Below are 23,814 nucleotides of genomic sequence, written 5' to 3'. Positions count from 1 at the left end.
CCAAAACGTGCTGCGGCCAGAAAATCATCAGCAACGGTGCGATGAAAAACCGCGATTAGAGCTACTGGTAAGTTCTGCGCTCATTTCAATGCATTCCGCATAAATAGCATAAAAGTGTGGGCTATATTTACTAGACAAGCAGACAGGTGAGCGACGGTTGATTTGCTGAGACGTAGAATTTTTAAAATTAAATTTTAATAAAATGCAACAAAAACCAATTTATGTGCTTTGTTTATGGTTACTTAGCGAATTTTTGTATTTCACGCACGCTAACTTGAACGATGATGGTGTGCTCCAGGAAACCAATAGAGCGCAGCAATACCCAAGTATTGAATCGATACAGCAGCAGAATCTTCAATTGCTGCAGGAAACGCTGGAGCTGGGCTGGAAGTCATTCTGTGAGTAGTGCAAGAAATGCCTGTGCATAAGTATTTGAATAGATGTATACGTGCATACTTGCGTGCACACATGTATGTACAGATATTTCTAAATGCTTTTCCAAACTCTGTACTTAGGTGAAGCACCCGTTGACGAGTCTGTTATGTTCCTTCACAGTGGCATAAATCCCTGCGATGCCAGTATACACGTGATGACGCTGACTAATCAAAGCATTCGACTGCCCATCAAAGCAATTTCTGAAATAAGCGATTTCGATATCAATCCCAAGCGTAAAACGCTCATCTACGTGAATGCTTTCTACACGCTCGATAGCTATTTCAGCGTGCAAGCGCACCTAAAGCTACTACAGGCGACACGTCGCGATCTGAATATTGTGCTTGTGGATTTCGCCAAAGACGTGCTACAACTGTATAATACGGTGCGGCATCACGTTGTCGTGCAGGCTCATTTTGTGGCGAAAATACTCAACGTGCTGACTCAGCAAGGCATCGCCCCAGAGGGCATCACCTTGGCGGGTCATTCAGTGGGCGCTAACATTGCAGCATTAGCAGCGCGCATCTACGCTAGCCAAGCGACAACGCTCGACGTGCGTATGGGACAATTAGTAGCCATTGATCCGGCGCTGATGTGTCGACCGTCGGACATTTACGTGCATGCCAATGTCAGTACTCGCGTCGTAGTCATACACGGTGAGGGTGATGTGTTTGGCGTGCGCGAACGACGGGGTACCATCGATATCTATCCGAATGGCATTGGTTTCTTTTCGCGTCGTAAATTACAACCAGGCTGTAGCACGAAGATTTGCAGTCATATGTACGCGTTTGTATTATTTATGGAGGCGCTGATCGAGGGTGTTATGATACCGGCAGTGAAGTGCGATAGTTGGTCAAATTTCCGTAGGCGGCAATGCGATTTCAGTGATTCGGTGGCGATTGGTTTGAAGTACCCTGCTAAGGCCAGTGGTGTCTACTTTTGTTTAACACAAGCAAATCCACCTTTCACATTCATGGAATATGGCATAAAGTATCAGCGAAGCATGGTCTCCAGAAGCGCAACAAATTTAGTGTAGCATATGCGTTGGTGATGAGGACCATAAATTATTACATAAATGAGAACATAAGACTTTAGAATAAGTAAAAGTTAGTGCTTAAGTAATTTGTTCCTAAGTAATTAAAACACAATGGCAAACAAAATTCGCTGGTTATGTTATGTGTTATTTCTATTTTTTTAATCATGTTTGTGTAAATGTGTCCACTGAATAGGAGCCTATAGAAGATTTAACTGATGTTATACTTTTTTAACCTGTTAGCACTTGTGTGCTTTTATGTCCTTGAGGGGCGTTATGTTAAGTCTAATTGCAGCGCGATAAAATATACCCTGCTTTAGAATTTTTTGTTTATCAAAACCACAAATATTTTTTATAAGAACAATATATTGTTCGGTGGTCATCGCAGCTGAGTGGGTTCGTGCATGACTATAACCCGAAACCGCGGGAAGGAAACATAAAACGATAAAAAAAGTTTTTTCGAATGGAGGTCGTCCTTCGGCGTACAATGAAAACCTTCGAGTGCATTTTTATCATAAAAAAGCTCCTCATAAACCATCAAATCATTTGCCATTCGAAGGCCGCTTAAAACTGACGTTCCGTCGGTCTGTCAAAAGATACAGGGTTGCCCATATTAGACGAACCCATCTGGCAATCCTGTATCTTTTGACAGAGATGTCAGGTCGCTTAATGACATACAGCGTTGGAAGCGTCAGTCCAAGCAGATTTTTATCACGGCACAGTACACGCCACGCGAGGCCTCCCAAATTGTTTAAATTTACATTCAACAAAAGAAGTCAGAAGAAGAAGAAGAAAGAGCGTTATCGCGATATGATAACCACTTTTGTGATGCCAATTATTCGTCGAAAGCGTATAAGGCAGTTCTGATTTCAACAAGACGGCGCTCCACCACACACAGCTCGCACCACAATCGATTTTTTGAAGAAATTGTTTCCTCGTCGTTTGATGTCGAAAAATGGCGATTTTGACTGGCCACCGCGTTCGCCCGATTTAACGCCACCTGACTTATTCTTGTGGGGATATTTAAAATCAAAGGTTTATATTAATAAGCGAAAGACCATAGAAGAGCCCAAGAACAACATCCGTGCGGAAATAGCCGCCATTCCAGCCGAAATGTTAGCTAAAGAAACATTTTCGGATATTTACACTGAACACTAAAAACATTTCACAGTAAAATCAGTTGAGGAAACTACCTTCCTTGCCATCTTTGTCAGCGAATTAAATTTTGACTATACAAACATTAAACAGGTTTCACTGTTTGTAAGGTGTGCGCCTGAAAGTAGGCAACGCTATACGAAATTTATAATCGTTGGCTAGCACAGCTGATCGCACACGCACACATATAATCGGTCCACACATATATGTACACGTATGCAGTCGGTGAATAACCAGTTGGCTAGCACACACAGTTTGGCCGAATGCATTCACTCACCAAATGGAATTTTGTTCTCTTGGGTCGTTGGGCACATTTGTAGTCGTATTGTAAGCCAAGATAGGTAGCTCAGTGAGTAGATTTAATTTTTTTTAAGCATTGCTGGCAGGTCTTAAGCGAAGTTTTTATGCGAGTACAATACTTGGATGTTAAGAGTGCTTCTCTCGGCAAGTTGGAGCGCAGTTTTAGCGCGGCTGGCAAGCGATCGAGTTGTGGCGAATAGTGAAACTTTCGCGTACGCAAGCATAAAACGCGCGTTAAAAGAAAACGTATACATGTACATACATATATGTGTATATATGTAAATACATATAAATAAAATAATAAAAAAAACAAAAAAAAATTCAAATATAGGAGTAAAAGAAGTAAAGAGTAAAACTGGAATGAAATGTTAAGTGAAAAATTGATGTGATCATAAGAATAAAGCAAGTTCTAAATATTCAGTGCACAAATGTCTGCTTTTGCTTTAGAAATTGGTTGAAACGAAAACAAAAACCTGAAATTGATATGCAAAGAAACGTATTTTGTTACAGCTGCTGTCGTGAAACAGTTATTTTTCGCGAAAATTTTTACGCCATTGCAAATTGCATGCTACGTATGTATATGTGTGTGTTTTGACAACAATCGCAACAAATAGTTTAGTTGAATAACTAATAAACTTATGAATTTATAATATAATAGTAATTTTAACAAAAACTGCTCAGCTTGCTTGAAAATTAAAAAAAAAGAGGATTTATAAAGTAGCGCGTAGAGCATTTTTTAGTGGAATATTCAAGTTCGTACATACATAATATAATACTTGCATATGAGTTAATGTCGCAAGTAACAAAAAAAAAAATCGTGCACATGATCAAAAATTGTTTCGACGGCTATAAAATTTCTTGCATTACACCATCTCCTATGTTACGCACTGACCAACTATCTTTGCTTGGAGAGCAACCAACCAGCACTTGCCAACCGTATACATCTGGTATGTAGGTACCCTACTGGAAAAATCTGAATAAGTGAATCAGATTTCTATTAATAACGATTGTTTAATTTCTATATAATTTGGAAAATTTAATTTAATTAGCAGATGCTTTTTAATTCCACACAATACCACAAAAATGCTTTTGAATTGCTTTCACGAAGTTTCAGCAAGCTAATCTCAAAGATATTTCCTGAAATACCTTCAAACTTCAAGGCATGAAATTAAAGAAAAAACTATTCTAATGCTGAAAACAGTGGCCGACGTAAACACAGTCCTCTGTCAGCTGTTCCGATCAAACTAATGAGAACCCCATGTAAATGAAAAATTCCTTCCTTCCGTATCGTGGTATCGTAGATTTTATTTCACGATTTTTAAAAATTCCCGTAGAACCCTGTCAGCTGATTGCTCTCTCACCACACAGTGTTGCCAAGCAGTAAATTTCGAAATCATTTACAAAATAAACTTAGAAAAATTATAATTTTTATTAAAATAACTTAAACACACTGTTGAATAATGTTAATTATAGATAAATGAACTATTTGCATTTGTTGGTTTTTGGCTTTGGTTTATTACACAATGAAAAATTGTTACTGACAACGCGGATGTGTGTAAGCAAAATATCATTGGCAACATTGTGTAGATACAACCAAACACATACACACACAAACCTATGTATTGTGTAAATATGTAACTAAAAGAACGCAGTTGTTCTCTGCGGGATGAGTTTTGCTCAGTTTTGTGCTCGTTAGGGGCTGCGGTAAGGGACTGCGTACGTCGGTCACTGTTTTCAGCATAATGCGGAATACGATTTTTTTCTTTGTAAAAAGCCACAGATATTTTCTGAATACAAACCAAATCCAAGGTACATCAAACCGCCAGCAGCGGTTGGGTTGCAATTTAACTTTTTTTCTATTTATTTGGTCTCTAAATTGTCAAATTTTGTTTAAGTTACGCTGAATTGTCAATCTTTTTGATAGATTTTGACATTCTGTGGAACGAAGACAAAACGAAATACAGCCACCGTCAAAAGTATTTACACAAAGCTGATATTTCGCATTAACTCGAGCGCTTGCTTTAATGTGAAATGTACCGTTGTTGTTTTTGAATTTGCACTAGTTATCTTTGCATACTCTAAATATTTCAACGACAACAACCTTTTTAACATAACAAACAAAGTAAACATTGTGAATAATTTTGTGCAAATACTTTTGCCTATGGGTGTACATTAGGGCGGGTCGATTTAAAAATCGCTCATTGCTCTGTGAAAATCGTATTCTAGGGACCAAAATAAGAAACTTTGCCAAAGGAACCATACCTCTAAAACGAATTCTCATGTCCCCCAATTTGAAATTATGTAAAAGGTGCGCGCAGGTATTATGGATCTGTTACCAAGCTCTGTATACGGTGCAAAAGGTCCGAAAGACACATTTATTGTAAACTTTTTTAATAGCCAAGCAGGCTAGTAGAAAAGCTATCAGGAACTTCTGGCGAAAAAAAACATAGTAATTCTATGTTGGTTACCCCATCATTGAGAGATAAATCGAGGTAGTCGAGAAACTAGCAAGAAGGAGTTTTTACGCTATTCTCTTCGTAATAGTATCATTTTATAGCCTTAGCTGGATTACGTCTTGAACGCTAATATATGAGTTGGTATACTGCTACAAGCAGCATTGGGATGTAATCGGAAAAGCTCTGGCAAGTTAAATTTTTTTACTGCCCTTCCAGTAGGAATCACATAGTAGTCTGTCTTCTGAGACATAATTTCAACGATGCCTAAGAAGGATGTCTGAATACCCGGCTCTGACTCATCTAGCTTAAAATTTCTTACGAATTTCATAGCTGATGTAATGGACGCTAGAATTGTATTTACCAAAATCTTCTTGGCTGTTATTAGCGAGTCTACAGTCTCAGACTTAGAGACGTATACAAACGATATTCCAAGTAATAGCAACTATCCTTTCTGTTATATTTAAATATCTTCTGTCACGCTATCTTATAGACAGAAAATAATGGAAATACAATACTACATACTTAACTAGTTTAAGGAATATTTTGTTGACACTTTGCCTTTAGTCAATTATTATTATTATTTATTCCGTATTCCTTTAGGAGCTTAAGAATTCAACAAACGTTTTCCAAACATTTCTTTTTTTGGACATAGACCTCAGTTCATTAAACGATATTCCAGTTTCATTGCGAGTAGTCATTTGCCAAGTCGTCATTGGCCTGCCTCTTCTCGTTGTTTGCAGGTTCCAAGTCAAGACGGCAGGCGGTATTTCATGGCACGGCTTTCGCAGAGTGCATCAATATTTTCATTTCTTAATTTCGTCGTTGATGCTTTTTTGGCGTGTAATTCTCCAGAGCTCCTCGTTTGTTATTACTCTTGGCTACCATATCTTAAGGGGTCCCGGTGGTCTAGAGCGCGAAAATTTAGGGTATTTTCAGGAATTTTTTTTACAATAAAAAATGAAAAACGATATTTACATTTTTTAGGCTTTTTATTCAACTTCTTTTACATACAAATTTTTTTTTTTAATTTTAATAATTTTAAAAATGGCGCTGAAGTTGACTCTCGCGAAAAATTGGACCTGGACGATGTTGTATATTTTGGTTCTTTTATTTATCTGAAACATAAGACCCAAAAAAATTAATTTTCAGTATGACTGTAGCTATGCCCCGTACTAGAATAAAAAAAATTGACAAAATGGCGCGGTTTTGAATTTGACACTAAAAATCGAGATTTTTTTCAGTTTTTTAATCAAAAAAATACGAAATAATTGAAATAATAATATGATTCTAGCCAACATATTCAAATTTCGGATGATTTCGTTGAATATATATAGGTATATTTTTTGACAACACCAGGCTGAAAAAAGTCGTTTTGAGATAATTGAGTTTAAAGTTTTGAGAGTGGCCCCGTGACGCATCTGACTCTACTTGCTAAAACGGCTGTAGAATCGAAAATACTGGAAATATCCTTAAAAAAATTTGACAATATATTCTTAAAAGTCTATACTTTAGAACAATCAAAAAAAAAAAACAAAAAAAAAACGAAGAGGTGATCACAATTGGCCACCGAGATCTTAACACCTTGTGACTTTTTTCTTTGGGGCCACGTGAAAGAGAAGGTCTACACCAACAGCCCATGGTCGATTCAAGACCTCAAAGATTTAATTCGTGAGGCTATCGAGGACATAGGGCAGCCACCAGCAATTCGGTTATGGAAAACTTCATGAAAAGGATATTGTCCTGTAAGCGTGGTCGTAGTGATCATTTGCCTGATGTTATTTTCCACTATTAACGGCATACATTTTTCTATATAATGAAATAAACATCCTATCATTTATATTAAAAAATAGCATTTTTCTTTGAATATCAAAATAACACCTCTTATTAAAAAACCCTACATTTAAACTCTTTTTAATTTTGACAGCTTGAAATTTTTGACTTTTAGAAATAGACATGCTTATTAGTCTGCATTCCTACTCCTTTGGCAGCGCAAGACATCAGTTAGTGATCAGTTAATCTTTTCTTCAGTTAGTTTTCCCGACAGGGTATTTACCACATACATATGGGATTGTGTGCAAGATATTCAAGTATCTATATTCATGTATGGGTGCATACACATGTTTAAGCCACATTTCTAAATATTTATCAACTCTGCGTACTCTCTGTTTGTTAAACATTTTATTGTTTTTCTGCGCTCTTGCCAATACTTTTAATACTTTTGAGTATTATGTATTACACGCTTGAAAAGCTTTGAATGTAAGCGATCTCTGTATGTTGGCACATACATATGTTTGTATGTATGCTTGTATTTTTTATGTGCTTTGGTTTTGGTACACACATTTAATTACATTCAGATATGTATGCATGCGTACCAAAATACCTTTAGAGTGATTTAAATGCAACAAATATTGAAAATGTACATAGCTTGCAAGACAGCTTATTTTACCATTATCATTAATTAAAAAGTGCTTAGCAAACTACTCATTTTTGTTCTAGCCTCGGGGGAAAAACTGAGTATTTTCGCCTTGTGATATGAGTAAATTAGCTAATCACTTTTCTACTAATACTTAGTAGTTCTATGTAAGTGAAAAATATATGTATCTAAATTCCTAAAGAAAGGGAAAACAATTATTCGCGCAACCATAGGGGCGTTTGGGGGTTCATACCAATCAAACACACATAACAAACACTCCATATAATAACACTAGCAACCCGCCCAGCTTCGCACGGGTATAAAATATATACCCTATGTCACTCACTGAAAAAATGATTAAAATCGATCCAGTAGTTTGGGCTTATTCATTATTGCCCGTGGCCCGCACGCGTTAAATTTGGAGTAAAACAATTCCCCTTTCTTTATAGCATGAAGATTTCCCGCTATCTTTGGGATATCTAAATTCATACCCTACATTTTTGCATATTAACTTTTTGCATTTTTACATATGTATTTATTTTATTTTTACAACAATTACTATATTACAGAATGTCTTTATATACAACGTTCATAGCCTTCTTGTCATTAGACAATACAAACATGTTTTCTCTAGAGGTTACTCCTGAAAGAGCGACATACAGTTGGCCATGTGAAAAACAGTCAACACTCAAATCTAAGCCTGCAACGTTGAAGGATTGACCCTGAAATTTATTAATGGTCATTGCAAAAGATGTCTTTACCGGAAATTGTAAGCGTTTAAATTGGAATGGTAGATCCGATGGTATCAGAGGGGTTCGGGGAATCAATACATCTTCTCCGGTACCACATCCTGTGAGTATTGTGCACTCTATTATGAAAGTTTTCAGTGATTTTACCAGCAAACGCGTGCCATTGCAAAGTTTAGGTGGACTTAGGTTTCTTAATAAAATAACAGGACAACCTATTTTCAGCTCCATTTTGTGAGGAGGGAGTCCAGACGGTTTCAAAGAATTTAGAAATTCTGTAGGAAATTGAACAGCTTCTTCCAAATCGAGAACAGTATCGACCGAGTAGTATATTTTCGTCGGCGCATCATTCTTTGAAATAATCAAGTTATTTACTTTATCTACTTGTTCGTTAGTTGGTGACAGAATAGCTCTTTCTTTAAACCAAGATATTGTCTTATAACTTATGTTATCAATGTCTGGATAGACATTGTTGACTAACTCTTGGATGTTGTCTATCAAAACACAAAGGTTTTCTAGGTTAATCCTTCCCTCACTTTGTGTTAATTCTCCATTGCCAACTTTTAGCAGCATCTCTGGAAATAGCCTGTTCTCACGTGAAGATGACGAAATCCTCATATTAGTTTTAAGCTCTAATTTATTGACATACGACTAAAGGTGGGATCTTTTTAGCGAAGCATTTATTTCTTCAGCACGTGTTCCTCGAGTCACAACTGGTAGGATTTGACGGAAATCTCCTGAGAACAGAATTGTACATCCACCCATAGGTGCATTTTTGTTGCTCAAATCGCGCATTGTCCTATCCAGTGCTTCCACAGACGTCTTGTTTGACATGGTAGCTTCGTCCCAGACTATTAATGAGCAGTCACGCATCAATTTTCCTGTATTGCTCTGTCTAGAAACAGACGCTACAGACGCTGTTATCATCATCGGTGGCGATTTTCAGCGGGTGCTTCATTGTAGAGTGTGTGGTTCGGCCTCTTTCCAAAAGACTCTTTCCAAAAGAGTAGCGACAATGCCGGATGACGCAACAGCTAACGCAATTTTTCCGGTAGATCTCAATTACTAATTACTGTTGTAATATCTTGAAAAATATTGTTTTTAATTATATGCTGTAAAGAGCCATATACATAGATCTATATGAAAACAACAATGTATTGTATTTAAGGTATTTAATTGGATAAGGATTAATGTTGTACCCATTTGTTGAAATCGCTTCGAAAATAAGCTATTAGTTGTCGTAAAAAGGAAATGACAAAAAATGTTATTGTATGGAATTGATAGCTAACTAAACGCGCTCCGAATCAATAAAAACTATTCAAAAACTATATTTTACAATAATTATGTGCGATTTACTAATATAGAACCTGAAAATAGCGTTTTATTTCGCTGTAAAATTGTATGTACATATAATTACATGGAATTCAGTACATACATAGATACATATGTACATATGTCCGAAATGAAATAATGCCAGCGATTCGTAAATACATACATACATACGTCACCATACGATGTAATTCAACATTAATGAGGTGTGGTGAGATTATCGCTTAACGCCTGTTGCTTCATTCGGTTGACAGCGAACAAACACACAAACAGCTTTTTTGGAAAAAGGGCTGCTTTTGTTTAAACAATTTTGGTTAAATAACAAATAAATCAATTATTTTTTTTGATGCAGAACGAAAGTAAATATTTCAAAGTTAAACTCCAAGAAAGTTTCATTTTAATTGGTTGATTCGTTTATGATTTATGGCCGTGAAAACAAAAAAATTATGTTTTTTTGCCACATTTTGACCGCTTGCCACGCCCCCTTTATATATTTCTTCACATTATATAGATATAAACCTTCCTCTTCAATCAATCTATCTTTAAAAAAAAACCGCATCAAAATCCGTTGCGTAGTTTTAAAGATTTAAGCGTATAAGGGGACATAGGGACAGAAAAAGCGACTTTGTTTTATAATATGTAGTGATAACGCACATCTAAATTCGATTTATGTTATTATTGCGATATATATATAAAATATTCAAAAAGAGATTCCATAGAAAATGTGCGTTTGGTATCCACAGTGGTCAGTATGTGGTGCATACTTAAACGATGACGTGCAGAAAACTAAAAGGTTCCTATAGTCAACACCATGCAAAAACACACAACAGCGGCATTATTGTTTCAGTTAATAATGTCGTTGTTGTGTGTTTTTGTATGGTGTGCTCTATAGGAACCTTTTAGTTTTCAGCAAAACGAGACACAATTTTTTAGACATCAACATCAACATTTACAGATTCAACCTGTATTTAATCTTCACTTCTAAAGCAGTTCCAAAGTCTATCCTTAGTGCTTCCAGAAATCCATTAATTTTGCGCAAATGGTTTAAAACTGTTTGATGGTTCGACTATGGTTGATTTTTAGCTCCTGGGTGATGCTACAACTAATAGGATGTGGGTCTACTTCGATAATTTTTGTGATTTTATCGGCATTTTCAATATTATTGACATTTTTTGGACATCAAAAATGCTTAAACGGAAGCGACGAAACCAACCACGCAATTTGCTGTTACAGTATTGGCACTATTCGCAATTTCAGCGGCCTGCCTGACTTGCTTTTCGCCTTTATCAAAGAAAAATTGTAACTCACAACTGAATGGACACACAAAAAACAGCAATATAATGGTTTTAGTGTGAGATGTCACCCTGACACCGAGCATAAAATTTAAACTGTTTGATCGAAACTTAACGAGATATCGACCACTACAGCCATCTACCGGGAAAATAATGGATTTCTTTTTCCTGAAACTAATATTATACAATAATAGAGCACAATTGCTGGCGAATGTAGGTGATATTGACACCATCGGCCTTAAAAACCGCGCTGTTACGGACATTTCTACGCTGGATAAAGAAGCTAAGCGAACGGGACTGGCGGTAAACGAGGACAAGACGGACAACCTATTGTTATCAAACAAGCAGTTGGCGCATTCGCCTATCGGCACTCTTGTCACTGTTGACAGTTATAATTTTGAAGTAGTAAGAGATTTCGCTCGACTTTGGACTAAGTAAGCCATTGAGTAGTAAAGTCCTTTCTCGTCGAACAAAAGACAACTTCAGCTATATTACATTTTTACATGCATTTATATTATTTGTCTCGCTATAGTGATGACTTAAAAAAATATGTTGATCGAGTTAACATGGAATGAAATCTTTGAAGTAAAATAATTTTCAATATGAAGTCCGAGGAAAGGTAATTTTTAAACCCATTGAACTGTGCCGAAAAGATACATTCCCAAATATATATGTATAATTTTTTTACTTTTATAGCAACTAGCGCGAGTGAAATCTCAATTTCATCACTTCGGCGACTCAAACCATATTTAAGTTGCGGTTGAATGGGGCAAATTTAACAGCTTTATACGATTATCTATAGCACAGATATGTATTTCTATTTTTGAGTTTCTCTCCCTTTTCATAAAAAAAAATTATTGTGACAGAGCCTATAAATATTTACGTATTTATATGTATATGAGAGATTTTTATACAAAAAAAATTATTGTTGCACACCTGAAAAAAACTGATAGTTTTTAATGCTTGAAATGTGGTCACTGCTGATAAAAAAAAACTCTACTCTTTGTTGTCATCACAAACGCCTTTGTGTCTAAAATGCTTAGTAATGTCTTGCAGGGTATGTGAGCACGAGAGTGTGCGCGTGAATGCAAGTTTATTATATCAGAGATATACTTTTTATTCTGTGTATTTGAACATTGCGTATTGAAAACAGGCGTCTAATCAACTTCTCATCCGAGAGCGATTCGATAAGCGCTGTAACAGGTGAGATCGCTCTGATGTTAAACTTCAGCCAAATATAGTTCACGTTTGTATTTACTACTCTTTTATAATGTACTCATATATATATAAACGTGCTCGTGCTATACATATATATATACATATATAATGTATATGTATACGTCAATATTAACATATATTTTCAATATGCCGCTTAGTTTTTCAGTTAATGAATGTCAAGCCACTCTGAAATTTTTTATGTTAAATGCAATTGAAACAGTTTTCGTGTAGAAAACTCGGAGGTCCTCCAGTAATAGAAAACTAAAAAATTATGGATGCCCTGATTACAGGGACTGAAGATGGTGCTCCTAGATGTCAAAGCTTGCTTTTGCGCAGCACGTCACAGCTGCAGAGGTATGAGAAATTGATTCTTTCCCCTCACCATTTAAACAACTTCTGAAGCATTTTTCGACATGTTTTCAACCTTACCTTTCTGCATACCTTCATTCGAGTACCTATGTAGATTAGGCCTTGTCGATTTGTGGGGAGGCAAAGAAATCGACCATTGCTCTGTGAAAATCATATTCTAGGGATCAAAATAAGAAACTTTGCCGAAGGAACCATACTTCTAAAACGAATTATGATGTCCCCCAATTTGGGTCGAACTTTTTAGTTTCTTTTCTCATGTAAAGGCCAAAAATGGTGATATTTTGAAATGATTGTATTGGGAACCCCCCAGGGGAGTTCCAGGGGCTGTGCCACTGGCATGGGTGGATCGGCCGTCCAAAGTTAGTGGGGACTCGATTGGAGCACTCTAAATGGGTCAAAGTGGGATTTTTCGAAATTTGCCCCTGTCCAAAAGTTCGACCCAAATTGGGGGACATCAGAATTCGTTTTAGAAGTATGGTTCCTTGGGCAAATTTCTTATTTTCATCCCTAGAATACGATTTGCACAGAGCAATGAGCGATTTTTAAATCGACCCGCCCTAATGTAGATATGTTCTCTCTTTTTCAAGTTCATATGTGGATCTTGATTTTGATCTGAATTGTTTTGCTGTAAAATTAGGCAAACTGCTCAGCTTTGGTTAAATTTTTCACCTCTACTTGCGTAAAAGTAAGTTTCTAAGGTAGAAGCTTGAAAGCGGTATACGACATACCAAAGCGATATATTCCCGGCCGAATCTGTTTGGTCGCACTTTGTAGTTTTCATATAGTGTGTAGTTTCTTGTTTTTTAGCCATTTCTTTGCGAAATCGTTCGGTTTCGAGCCAATCCGTAGCCTATATGCTGGTTAATAACCGAAGCAAAGGCTGAGGGATGGACTTTGTACAAAGACACCAGACTGCCGACAAGGTTGAAACAAGTGATGTATGTAAAATATGTAGGATAAATTTTTCTTTGGTAAAAATGCTCTCAGGAACCGTGCTTAGGCCATAGCTATCTTACTGATAGAAAGAGAGCTAAAAATGATCACGCTGAGAACTTTCTCTGAAGGTTATGTCTTCACGTTTCGTGGTTTGAAGTGCCCCACTTATGTTACGAACTTTAAAATAGATATTTTTACTTTAGAAACAAGATGGACGTTAACGGCCTTATAAAAAAATGTATGTCGTTATGAATTACACCATGCGATCGTAAAAATTATCCAGGAAAAATTGCACATGTACAATCTATAGATTTTGTACAGTAATCTGCATACTCAGTTTTTCATTTCTCATGAATTTAATTTTTTAAAGTTCTTTAAAGTTTCAAAGCGCAACGTTTTCAAAATATGATTTTATATGCTTCTACTTTCTACTATTAAAGAGCTACTATCCAGCTAATACAATTTTTTTGTTTGAAAAATGTATACCCAAATATCCCCGAAATTTCCATATGAATTATTAAAAAAAAAAATATGTTAACACTAGATTTACCAGCTATTTAAATATACATACATACCTATTTCTTCCAAACCCAGTCAAAATGGCTGGTATTTAAAAAAGCGCTTAATGAGGTTTCCAGTCTTTATTTACCTTTAAAAGTGACAAAATAAGCTAAATAATATTCACTGTAGTACATAAATGAATTTAAAGACATTAGCAATTAATAACAACAATAATACATTCCATAGATATGCCGGTTTGCCATTTTCATGGCAAAACGAATACTATAAAAAATAAGTTGAACCAAAGGGCCGCTACACGTACTGCTTGGGAATTATGGTTTTCCCGGAATCTATTCAATCTACTTATCAATGTTTAGAGCTGTGCAAATATAATTTCATTACATAGAAACTTGACTGGTATTGGCACAAACGTCAATAAAAAAAAAATAATATTTGCTACGAATACATATAAAGTAATATAAGTTAAAACACAAAAGTCATGACGTCAGTACGGAAAGAAAACGTTACATGCAGTAAGAATTTTGAATTTATATCGCAAAGGTAGTAATACAACTGCGTTCTTTTTGCTATTTCGTTCTTTGCTCTACGAAAAATTGAACTTTTCTCTTATGAAATAAAGTAATGGATAAGTTCGTTTTAAAGTCCTATAAAAAATTAAATTGATACGAAAATCAAAAACTGAGTATGCTGCATTGATACAGGCTTTACCTAAAATGAATCAAGATTCGTTAGCAGCGACAGTCGCTTAACGGGCGAGTTACATTTCAGTAAGAAACAAATAGAAATCGATAGAATGTTGAGCTGATCTCAACATTTTCGTCTTATTTTCCAATAATTTAATCCAAAACGTTTAGTACTCTTTACAGAGGTTTCGGCACCCGAAGTGTAACCAACTTCAGACCGCTCGCGCAGCTAATGCTGCCTGTTAGTTGATTAAATTACAGTCCAGAGTATTGTTTACAAGCGCGCGGAAGCATTTTGCCGAGAGTAAACATGAAAAAGAAAATCAGTAATAGATCTCAAACGTAATAGTGAGATTGCATTATATTTGGCTGGAAAATAACAACCAGCGATTGGTCGTGAGCTCGAGCACCTTAAAGTAAATAAAGTTTTTGTTTATCGCACCATTACTCGTTACAATGATACTCGTAGCATCGCGAAACGCCATGGAGGTGGGCATTACGCGTGCAACGTCATGTGAAATGGTTCAAAAAGTGAAGAAGTGACATTTCGCTTTACCGACGAAGTGCCAATCAAATAGCAAGAGAACTGAAATATGATCTCATAGTCAAGCCTTACAAGATCCAAAAATCGCATGATCTCACACAAAAGCAGCAACAAGTCAGACTTGAGAGCGAAGGAGTTGCTTTGCTGGGCCGAAAGCATTCAATTTTCGACCATTGTATTTTCTGACGAAAAATTTTTCAAATTGAGGAATTCGTAAACTCCCAAAACGATAGGGTTTATTTGACCGACCATTCATACGAGAATTTGAGTCATCGATTGGCCACTAGCAGCCATTGGCAGCATCCGCCACAGGTAATGGTTTGGGCCGCTGTAACCGCAGATGGGCGCTCTCCAATCGGTTTCATCGAGCCTGGCGTCAAGGTAAATGCGAAATATTATCGGGAAAGTATTCTGGAGGTTGCGTTGAAGCCGTGGACAGACAAACATTTCGGTGGCAGACTATGGACGTTTTAAATTCATTAGACGCGAATCCGATGGATTATTCTCTTTGGGCGTGCGATTCGGTTCTGGGCCGTCTCAAGGCCATAGTCAAGGCAAAATGTGGTCATATAGAGCAAAAGTAAATTGATTTTTAATTTTGTATTACTTTCACACATGTTTTACTTTGAATTGAGTAAAAGTAATTTTCCAAGCTTCCAAGGAGGATGGTTCCATGTGTAGAAGTCCACGCAAGTGGGGAAAGTTACTGATCGCCATTCACTTGGGAATGGCCAGGACGATTCTTCTGCATATGGTTCAAGCAGCTCACAACGGCCGGGATTAGCCCACGTATCCTCTGGGTAGCTTCCGAACACCCGTTCGGGAGTGAGCTAACGTGAGAAGGCGCAACATTCCAGGATAGCTGGTTGTGCGTTGGGTTTGGGACCCGCCACTTAAAAATCCCCCCCCAATGAAAACTTTGAAAAAGCCTCGGATGAGACCTCCCTATGCTGATGACGACCCCTGCAAACGAAATAAGGAATATGATTTGAGGGCATGCACCTGGAATGTCCGGTCCCTTAATGGGGAAGGTGCCTCTGCCCGGCTGGTTGATGTCCTCGTGAGAATAAAGGCTGACATCACTGCCATCCAAGAGATGCGATGGACGGGGCAAGGTAAGAAAACCATAGGACCTTGCGACGTCTACTACAGCTGCCATGTAAAGGAGTGCAAATTCGGTGTCGGATTTGTTGTGGGAGAGAGACTACGTCGCCAAGTACTGTCGTTCACTCCGGTGGACGAGCGTCTCGCAACAATCCGCATCAAAGCCCGTTTTTTTAACATATCGCTAATTTGCGCCCACGCCCCGACGGAAGAGAAGGACGATGCGACCAAAGATTCTTTCTATGAGCGCCTGGAACGCTCCTATGAGCGCTGCCCCCGCCACGACATAAAAATCGTGCTTGGCGACTTCAACGCCAGGGTGGGCAAGGAGGGAATTTTTGGTCCCACAGTCGGAAAATTCAGCCTGCACAACGAAACATCCGGTAACGGACAGAGGCTGATCGACTTCGCCGGGGCCCGAAACATGGTAGTCTGCAGCACCAGATTCCAGCATAAGAAGATTCACCAAGCCACCTGGCTGTCTCCTGATCGAAAAACACGAAACCAGATCGATCATGTTGTGATAGATGGAAGACACGCTTCTAGTGTATTAGATGTACGTACGATCCGAGGACCCAACATCGACTCGGATCACTACCTTGTTGCAGCCAAACTGCGCACACTCCTCTGTGCAGCAAAAAACGTGCATCTACCTACGCAAAGAATGTTCGACATCGAAAAGCTGCAATCACAACAGACAGCCAGAAGATTCGCCACTCGACTCTCACTCCTGCTCTCAGAGAGTACTGCCCAACAAACCGGCATCCACGAACAATGGAGCAACATTTCTCGTTCTCTACGTACCGCCGCCGAAGAAGAAATCGGATTCCGGCGAGCCCGAAAAAACAATTGGTACGACGAGGAATGTCATGCTGCCGCAGAAAGAAAGGATGCCGCCTATAGAGCCACGCTGCGATCGGGCGCAACGCGAGCCATGTGGGATCGCTACAGAGAGCTGAAAAAGGAAGAGAGACGTATTATCCGAAAGAAGAAACGAGAGGCCGAAATACGTGAGTGCGAAGAGCTTGAGATGCTGGCCAACAGGAACAACGCCCGAAAATTCTACCAGAAAGTTCGGCGGCTTACAGAAGGTTTTAAGACCGGGGCGTTTTCCTGTAAGAACAAAGACGGCGAACTGGTGACTGACGTACAGAGCAATCTTAAATTATGGAGGGAACACTTCTCGAACTTATTAAACAGTGACAGCTGCGCATGTCACCGAGAAAGTGAAGATCCCGATACCCCAATCGTTGACGACGGAATTGTCGTTCCGCTGCCCGATCATGACGAGGTGAGAATAGCGATAACGCGGCTAAAGAACAACAAAGCCGCGGGCGCCGACGGACTGCCGGGTGAGCTATTCAAACATGGCGGCGAGGAGCTGGTAAGGTGCATGCATCAGCTTCTATGCAAAATATGGTCGGATGAAAGCATGCCTGCCGATTGGAATTTAAGTGTACTCTGCCCAATCCATAAGAAGGGCGATCCTGCAATTTGTGCCAATTACCGCGGGATTAGTCTTCTAAATATCGCCTATAAGGTTCTAGCGAGCGTATTGTGTGAAAGGCTGAAGCCCACCGTCAACCAACTGATTGGGCCTTATCAGTGTGGCTTCAGACCTGGAAGGTCTACCATCGACCAAATATTCTCAATACGCCAAATCTTGGAAAAGACCCATGAAAGGAGAATCGACACACACCATCTTTTCGTCGACTTCAAAGCTGCATTCGACAGTACGGAAAGGAGTTACCTGTATGCCGCGATGTCTGAATTTGGTATCCCCGCAAAACTAATACGGCTATGTAAGATGACGTTGCTCAACACCAGCAGCGCCGTCAGAATTGGGAAGGACCTCTCCGAGCCGTTTGATACCAAACGAGGTTTCAGACAGAGTGACTCGCTGTCGTGTGACTTCTTTAACTTGATGTTGGAGAGCATCGTACGAGCCGCAGAACTTGATCGCTCAGGCACAATTTTTTATAAGAGCGTACAATTGTTGGCGTATGCCGATGATATTGACATCATCGGCCTTAACAACCGCGCTGTTAGTTCTGCCTTCTCCAAACTGGACAAAGAGGCAAAGCGAATGGGTCTGGTGGTGAACGAGGACAAAACGAAGTACCTCCTGTCTTCAAACAAACAGTCGGCGCACTCGCGTATCGGCACCCACGTCACTGTAGACAGTTATAATTTCGAGGTTGTAAAAGACTTCGTCTATTTAGGAACCAGCATTAACACCGATAACAATGTCAGCCTTGAAATCCAACGTAGAATCTCTCTTGCCAACAAGTGCTACTTTGGACTAAGTAGGCAACTGAGCAGTAAAGTCCTCTCTCGACGAACAAAACTCACACTCTACAAGACTCTCATCATGCCCGTCCTAACGTATGGCGCAGAAGCTTGGACGATGACAACATCCGATGAAGCGACGCTTGGAGTGTTCGAGAGAAAGATTCTGCGTAAGATTTTTGGACCTTTGCACGTTGGCAATGGCGAATATCGCAGACGATGGAACGATGAGCTGTATGAGCTTTACGACGACATAGACATAGCGCAGCGAATAAAGATCCAGCGGCTACGTTGGCTGGGTCATGTCGTCCGAATGGATACAAACGCTCCGGCTTTGAAAGTATTCGATGCGGTACCAGCTGGTGGTAGCAGAGGAAGGGGACGGCCTCCTCTGCGTTGGAAAGATCAGGTGGAGAAGGACTTGGCTTCACTTGGTGTGTCCAACTGGCGCCGGTTAGCACGAGAAAGAAACGACTGGCGCGCTTTGCTAAACTCGGCCAAAATCGCGTAAGCGGTTATAGCGCCAATTAAGAAGAAGAAGAATTTTCCAAGCTAAATTTATGGCCTTTTTAATTGGTTACACTTCGAGTGCCGGACCTTGTATTCACGTGCACATTAAATGTTTGCTGTATAATAAAATAAGTTGATTTGTGTCGCACAGTGTTTCCGCAAATAAATTTAATAAACATTTCATATGATACAAAGCGTAGAAGGAATGAATATGTCAATTAAGTATGCCCAATAAGCAAACTACATTTGAGAGATAAAAAGCGTATTTAAATTTAGAGAAATTACATTACGAGAGCTCCATAGTAAATACTATATGCAAATTCGTGAAAAATAAGCCAAATTTTTGAAGAATAAGCAAAGGTATGGTAGCAGATAACAGGAGCAAAATAGAACTCACACTGTTGGTCATGGTAAATATGTCAATTACGAGAGGTGTGCTTCCAAATGCACTAAAAGAGGTCATGATAACTCCGGTCCAGAAAGTAAATAGAGTAAAAAGAGGTGAAGAAGTGAAGTGAGAAGCGTAGTGAAGCAGCAACTCATAGAATATTTAGAAACTAACACGCTAGAAGCTAGAAACACGTTTGAATATTTTTGTTCTATGCATCAGCGTTAAAAGAAGGCTACGTTAAAGAATAAAACGAAACACGAACAAAAAGCTTCAGTTGTTCATATGTCAAAAGCATATATTTACTTAAGTATAAGAATATACATGCATACAAACAAATGCCTTATAAGCAGAGTAAAGCAGTTGGCTGGCAGGGCTTGTTAATCGAACTTCTCTTTTATCCAACTGTTTACCTTTTATAAATAGCTATCAATGCATGCCCATCTATATTTTTATGTTCTTTTCTACAACAATCTATCCTACAGCTATTTCAACATACTTACTGTCAAAAGGATATTTTTTATGCATATATTAACGTTATTAAAACACAAACTCACTTCTCGGTGTCTGCGAAATAACTCAACTCCTTTATTCAAATTTATTTACAGTAAACCTTATTTATCTAAAGCTTACATCTAACGAAATCTCTTAAAGTTCTACTCTTACTCTAATTTCTCTTATTGCTAAATTTAAGATTAATATTTAAATATGTAAGTTAATATGTTTGTGTATGTAAGTATGCACGTATGTAGATATGTATTCAGGTATTTATGTGTTATACATGTATGTAGGTATGTATCTTATGTTACAATATTACGCATGTGCAGAGCTTATTACCCTGCAATAAAAAGGAGAAAACTATCTAAATTGAACTAGTTCGGGACTAGAGTAAAAAAGACACATCATTTCTCTTATATTCAAATTATCGCTGCACATCCTCCCATGAAAGTGGAAGTATATGAGTCTAAGTTTCCAATTAGAGTTTGTTTATTGTTAGTACTATGGCGAATCAGAACGCCATGAAATGTGATTTTTGTTCCAAATGATATCTGTGTTACTCTCATAAATATTGCCCTTAAAGAATGTCGGAAAATATTTGTACATTTCAAAACGAATTCATATACATAATGTGGTGTTATTGGAGCAACTAATTTGCTTTTTCTTTCTTTCGCTTTGGTGGTTTCAATGTTAAGCTACGGCGACACGCTAATGCATTTGCTGTCCAGCAGCTTATATGTGTACGTGTCATAATAAGGACAATATCAATCAATACAATCAATATTATCATAATAAGGACAAATTACCCTAATTTAAAAAAGAAATTGTACTTAATTCAAAATCAACACCGGCCCTTGAAACTTAACCACCCTTTATAATGTAATATCTTATCTTATAAAAATTAATAAAAAATTGAGTGTTATTGGTGCATTTGTTATATTTTTATGTTGTATATTATATATTTATACTTCAGAACTTGTTCCATTAAATTTGTTATCAAACTGCAACTGAGCATCTTATTTAACTTGAACAAGAAAAGCGTAACCTACCTATACATTAATTTTTTTTATTTTGGCATTTCATTCGCTTGGTATTGCCAACAGTTTCGTGAGCTTTCGTGATTTATTACAGTACAAAATTGCACAGAAGCTCTGTCCTTGTTAACGATTAGTTTAAAAATTCCGCAAAATGGATGCCAATCAAGGAATTTGCGACAGATCGGTAGTCTCTCAAAAGAGAACCAGTCTCTGTACAATTCGATTTACTGCAATATACACAAAAGCAACTGCGCACACTTGTTTTATCATCTCGCTGTGTACTTGCACTTGAACAAGCGTTGGAAAACAAACTTCTCAACCGCGACGGCACGTATGTCCGTATGTATACTTGTAATATTAAATACATTAATTATTTATTTCATAATTTCTTTTTTTTATTTTAACAAAACGAAATTCAAGTTTCGTTTTTGTGTCTTTGTTAGTTGAAATTTAAAATGATCTGCCTGCTTTGGTTGATTGGTAAAATGCATGAAATTTTTGTTTCATTTAATTGCTTGCGATTGTTGTTGCTTTTTGCATTTTTTGGTATTGTGTTTTAAGGTTTTTGTAGTTTTTCTCTATCGTTAGCCTCATTCAAGCATAAAAATAAAAAAAGCTACAAATTAATTAGCTAGTTTTTCCATTCTAGCAGACCAAGTTTAGTTAATCATTATTTTTATTTAAGTGAACTTTGCGAACGTGTTTTTCAAAATCATTAAAAACACAAATAAAAAACAACAATAAATAATATTGTACTACGTCGGAAAAATAGTAAAGTGAACTGAACAATATGTTAGGCAACTCGTTGAAAAAGTGTAAACCATTTATATTAACACATTTCTTAATTAATAATGGCTTGCGTAGTACAATAAAAAAAAATATTGCGCTTGTAAAAAACATATTGCGTTCCAGCAAAAATCAAAAAAAAAGACGAATGATGAAGGAAAGGAGTACAACTTAAAATCTAGTAGAGTGTCTAAGTTTCGGGAGGGATCGATTTTTATATTAATTTTTTTTTTAATTTGAATAACCATTTTTGTTTTCGATTTAATGAAGCCTAAAGGTATTTCTATCCTTATGAACATCGTGTATGCCACTTTTTACACATTTGAAAATTATCGTTATAAATAAGATGGGCGCGATTATGGTAGACCTCTCCATTTGCAACACCACCAAGATGCATATCACAAATTAGAGTAGAGGCTCTTCCTTAATGGAAAATCAGCGTATCCTCCACGTGACGCTGCTAATTTCTTTGCTGACTTTTTTAATTCTAACTTTGTTTCTGATGATAATTTTCCATTCAATAGGTGCGCAACTAAGTTTCCGCTGTTTGTCAATAGATGCCGCCAGCAGTGTGTGTTAGTCGATTCTAACATAATCTAAACGTCATAAACCAAGCTTAGACATATGGTAAACAAGCTGCTTCGACACATTAGTGATTTCGTTTTGGTATCATCTACTTTTGGTTTTGTGAAAATGAAAATGAAATTTTGTGCCGAATAATCGTCATTCGCGGGAAGTGTTGATTTTCATCTTTCATTCGAAATAAAAAACAGCGGCTGAAGCGTATCGAGAGCTACAAAAAGATTATGGAGATGCTGCTTTAAGTGAAACAACGTGCGGAGTTTGGTTCCGTCGCTTTAAAGACGGTGATTTTAATGTTGACGACCGTCCGCGGGAAGGAAGGCCAAACACCTTCGAAGTCGCTGAATTGGAGGCATTGCTCAATGAGGCTCCGTGTCAAACGCAAGAAGAGCTTGCTTCAGTATTAGGAGTTACCCGCCAATCCATTTCCAAGCGATTGCATGCTTTGGGAATGATTCAGAAACAGGGGTCTTGGGTTCCTTATGAGTTAAAACCAAGGGATTTTGAGCGTCGTTCTTTCGCCTGTATACAACTGCTCCAGCGGCAAAAAGGAAGGGTTTTCTTCATCGCATCGTGACGGGTGATGAAAAATGGATTCATTACAGCAATCCAAAGAAAAGAAAGTCGTGTGGACTGCCCGGTCATGCTTCTATGTCGTCGCCTCGGCCGAATATCCACTCTGCGAAGGTTATGCTACTCGTATGTATTTGGTGGAACCAAGTTGGTGTTATTTATTACGAACTGTTAAAACCAAGTGAAACCATCACTGGGGATCGGTATCGTCAACAATTGATGCGATTGAGCCGAGCATTGCGCGAGAAGCGGCCGCAATACGGGGAGAGACATGAGAAAGTAATTCTACAGCATGACAACGCTCGGCCTCACGTTGTCACACATTGCCAAACCCGGTAAAACCTACCTGGAAACACTGAAATTGGAAATCCTACCCCATCCGCCATATTTTCCAGATATTGCGCCTGTTCCGATCGATGGCACATGGTTTAGCTGACCAGAAGTTCCATTCATATGAAGACATCCAAAAATGGTTTGATCCGTGGATAGCCTCAAAAGATAAACAGTTTTACCGCGACGGTATACGAGATCTACCAGAAAGATGGGAAAAAGTAGTAGCCAGCAATGGGCAATACTTTCAATGATTCACTTGTAACCATTTTTTTTTTCAGAATAAAGT

At 38.0% G+C, this 23,814-nt stretch overlaps 2 protein-coding genes across 5 annotated transcripts in view; both read left to right on the top strand.

Annotated features, from left to right (window-relative positions):
* Positions 1-156: 156 nt before the first annotated feature.
* LOC128861465 (pancreatic lipase-related protein 2) lies at positions 157-1,579 on the top strand. The gene is made up of 2 exons (XM_054099604.1): positions 157-398; positions 516-1,579. Exons 1-2 carry the CDS (start codon positions 203-205, stop codon positions 1,466-1,468), a joined length of 1,149 nt encoding a protein of 382 aa, XP_053955579.1. The 5' UTR covers positions 157-202; the 3' UTR covers positions 1,469-1,579.
* Positions 1,580-3,056: 1,477 nt separating this feature from the next.
* The window catches only part of LOC128862392 (uncharacterized), a 118,208-nt gene continuing 97,450 nt past the window's right edge, over positions 3,057-23,814 (top strand). For 3 of the 4 annotated variants that reach the window (XM_054100974.1, XM_054100970.1, XM_054100972.1), the window contains exon 1: positions 3,057-3,867. The gene's annotated coding sequence lies outside the window, so the exon portion shown is untranslated. The remainder of the gene's footprint in view (positions 3,868-23,814) is intronic. The other variant, XM_054100973.1, reaches the window with a different exon arrangement.

The sequence above is a fragment of the Anastrepha ludens genome, chromosome 4 (assembly GCF_028408465.1).
Source record: "Anastrepha ludens isolate Willacy chromosome 4, idAnaLude1.1, whole genome shotgun sequence".
Taxonomy (NCBI): Eukaryota; Metazoa; Arthropoda; class Insecta; order Diptera; family Tephritidae; genus Anastrepha; species Anastrepha ludens.
Note: the sequence above shows the minus strand (reverse complement) of the source record. Positions and strands in the feature narration are given on the sequence as shown.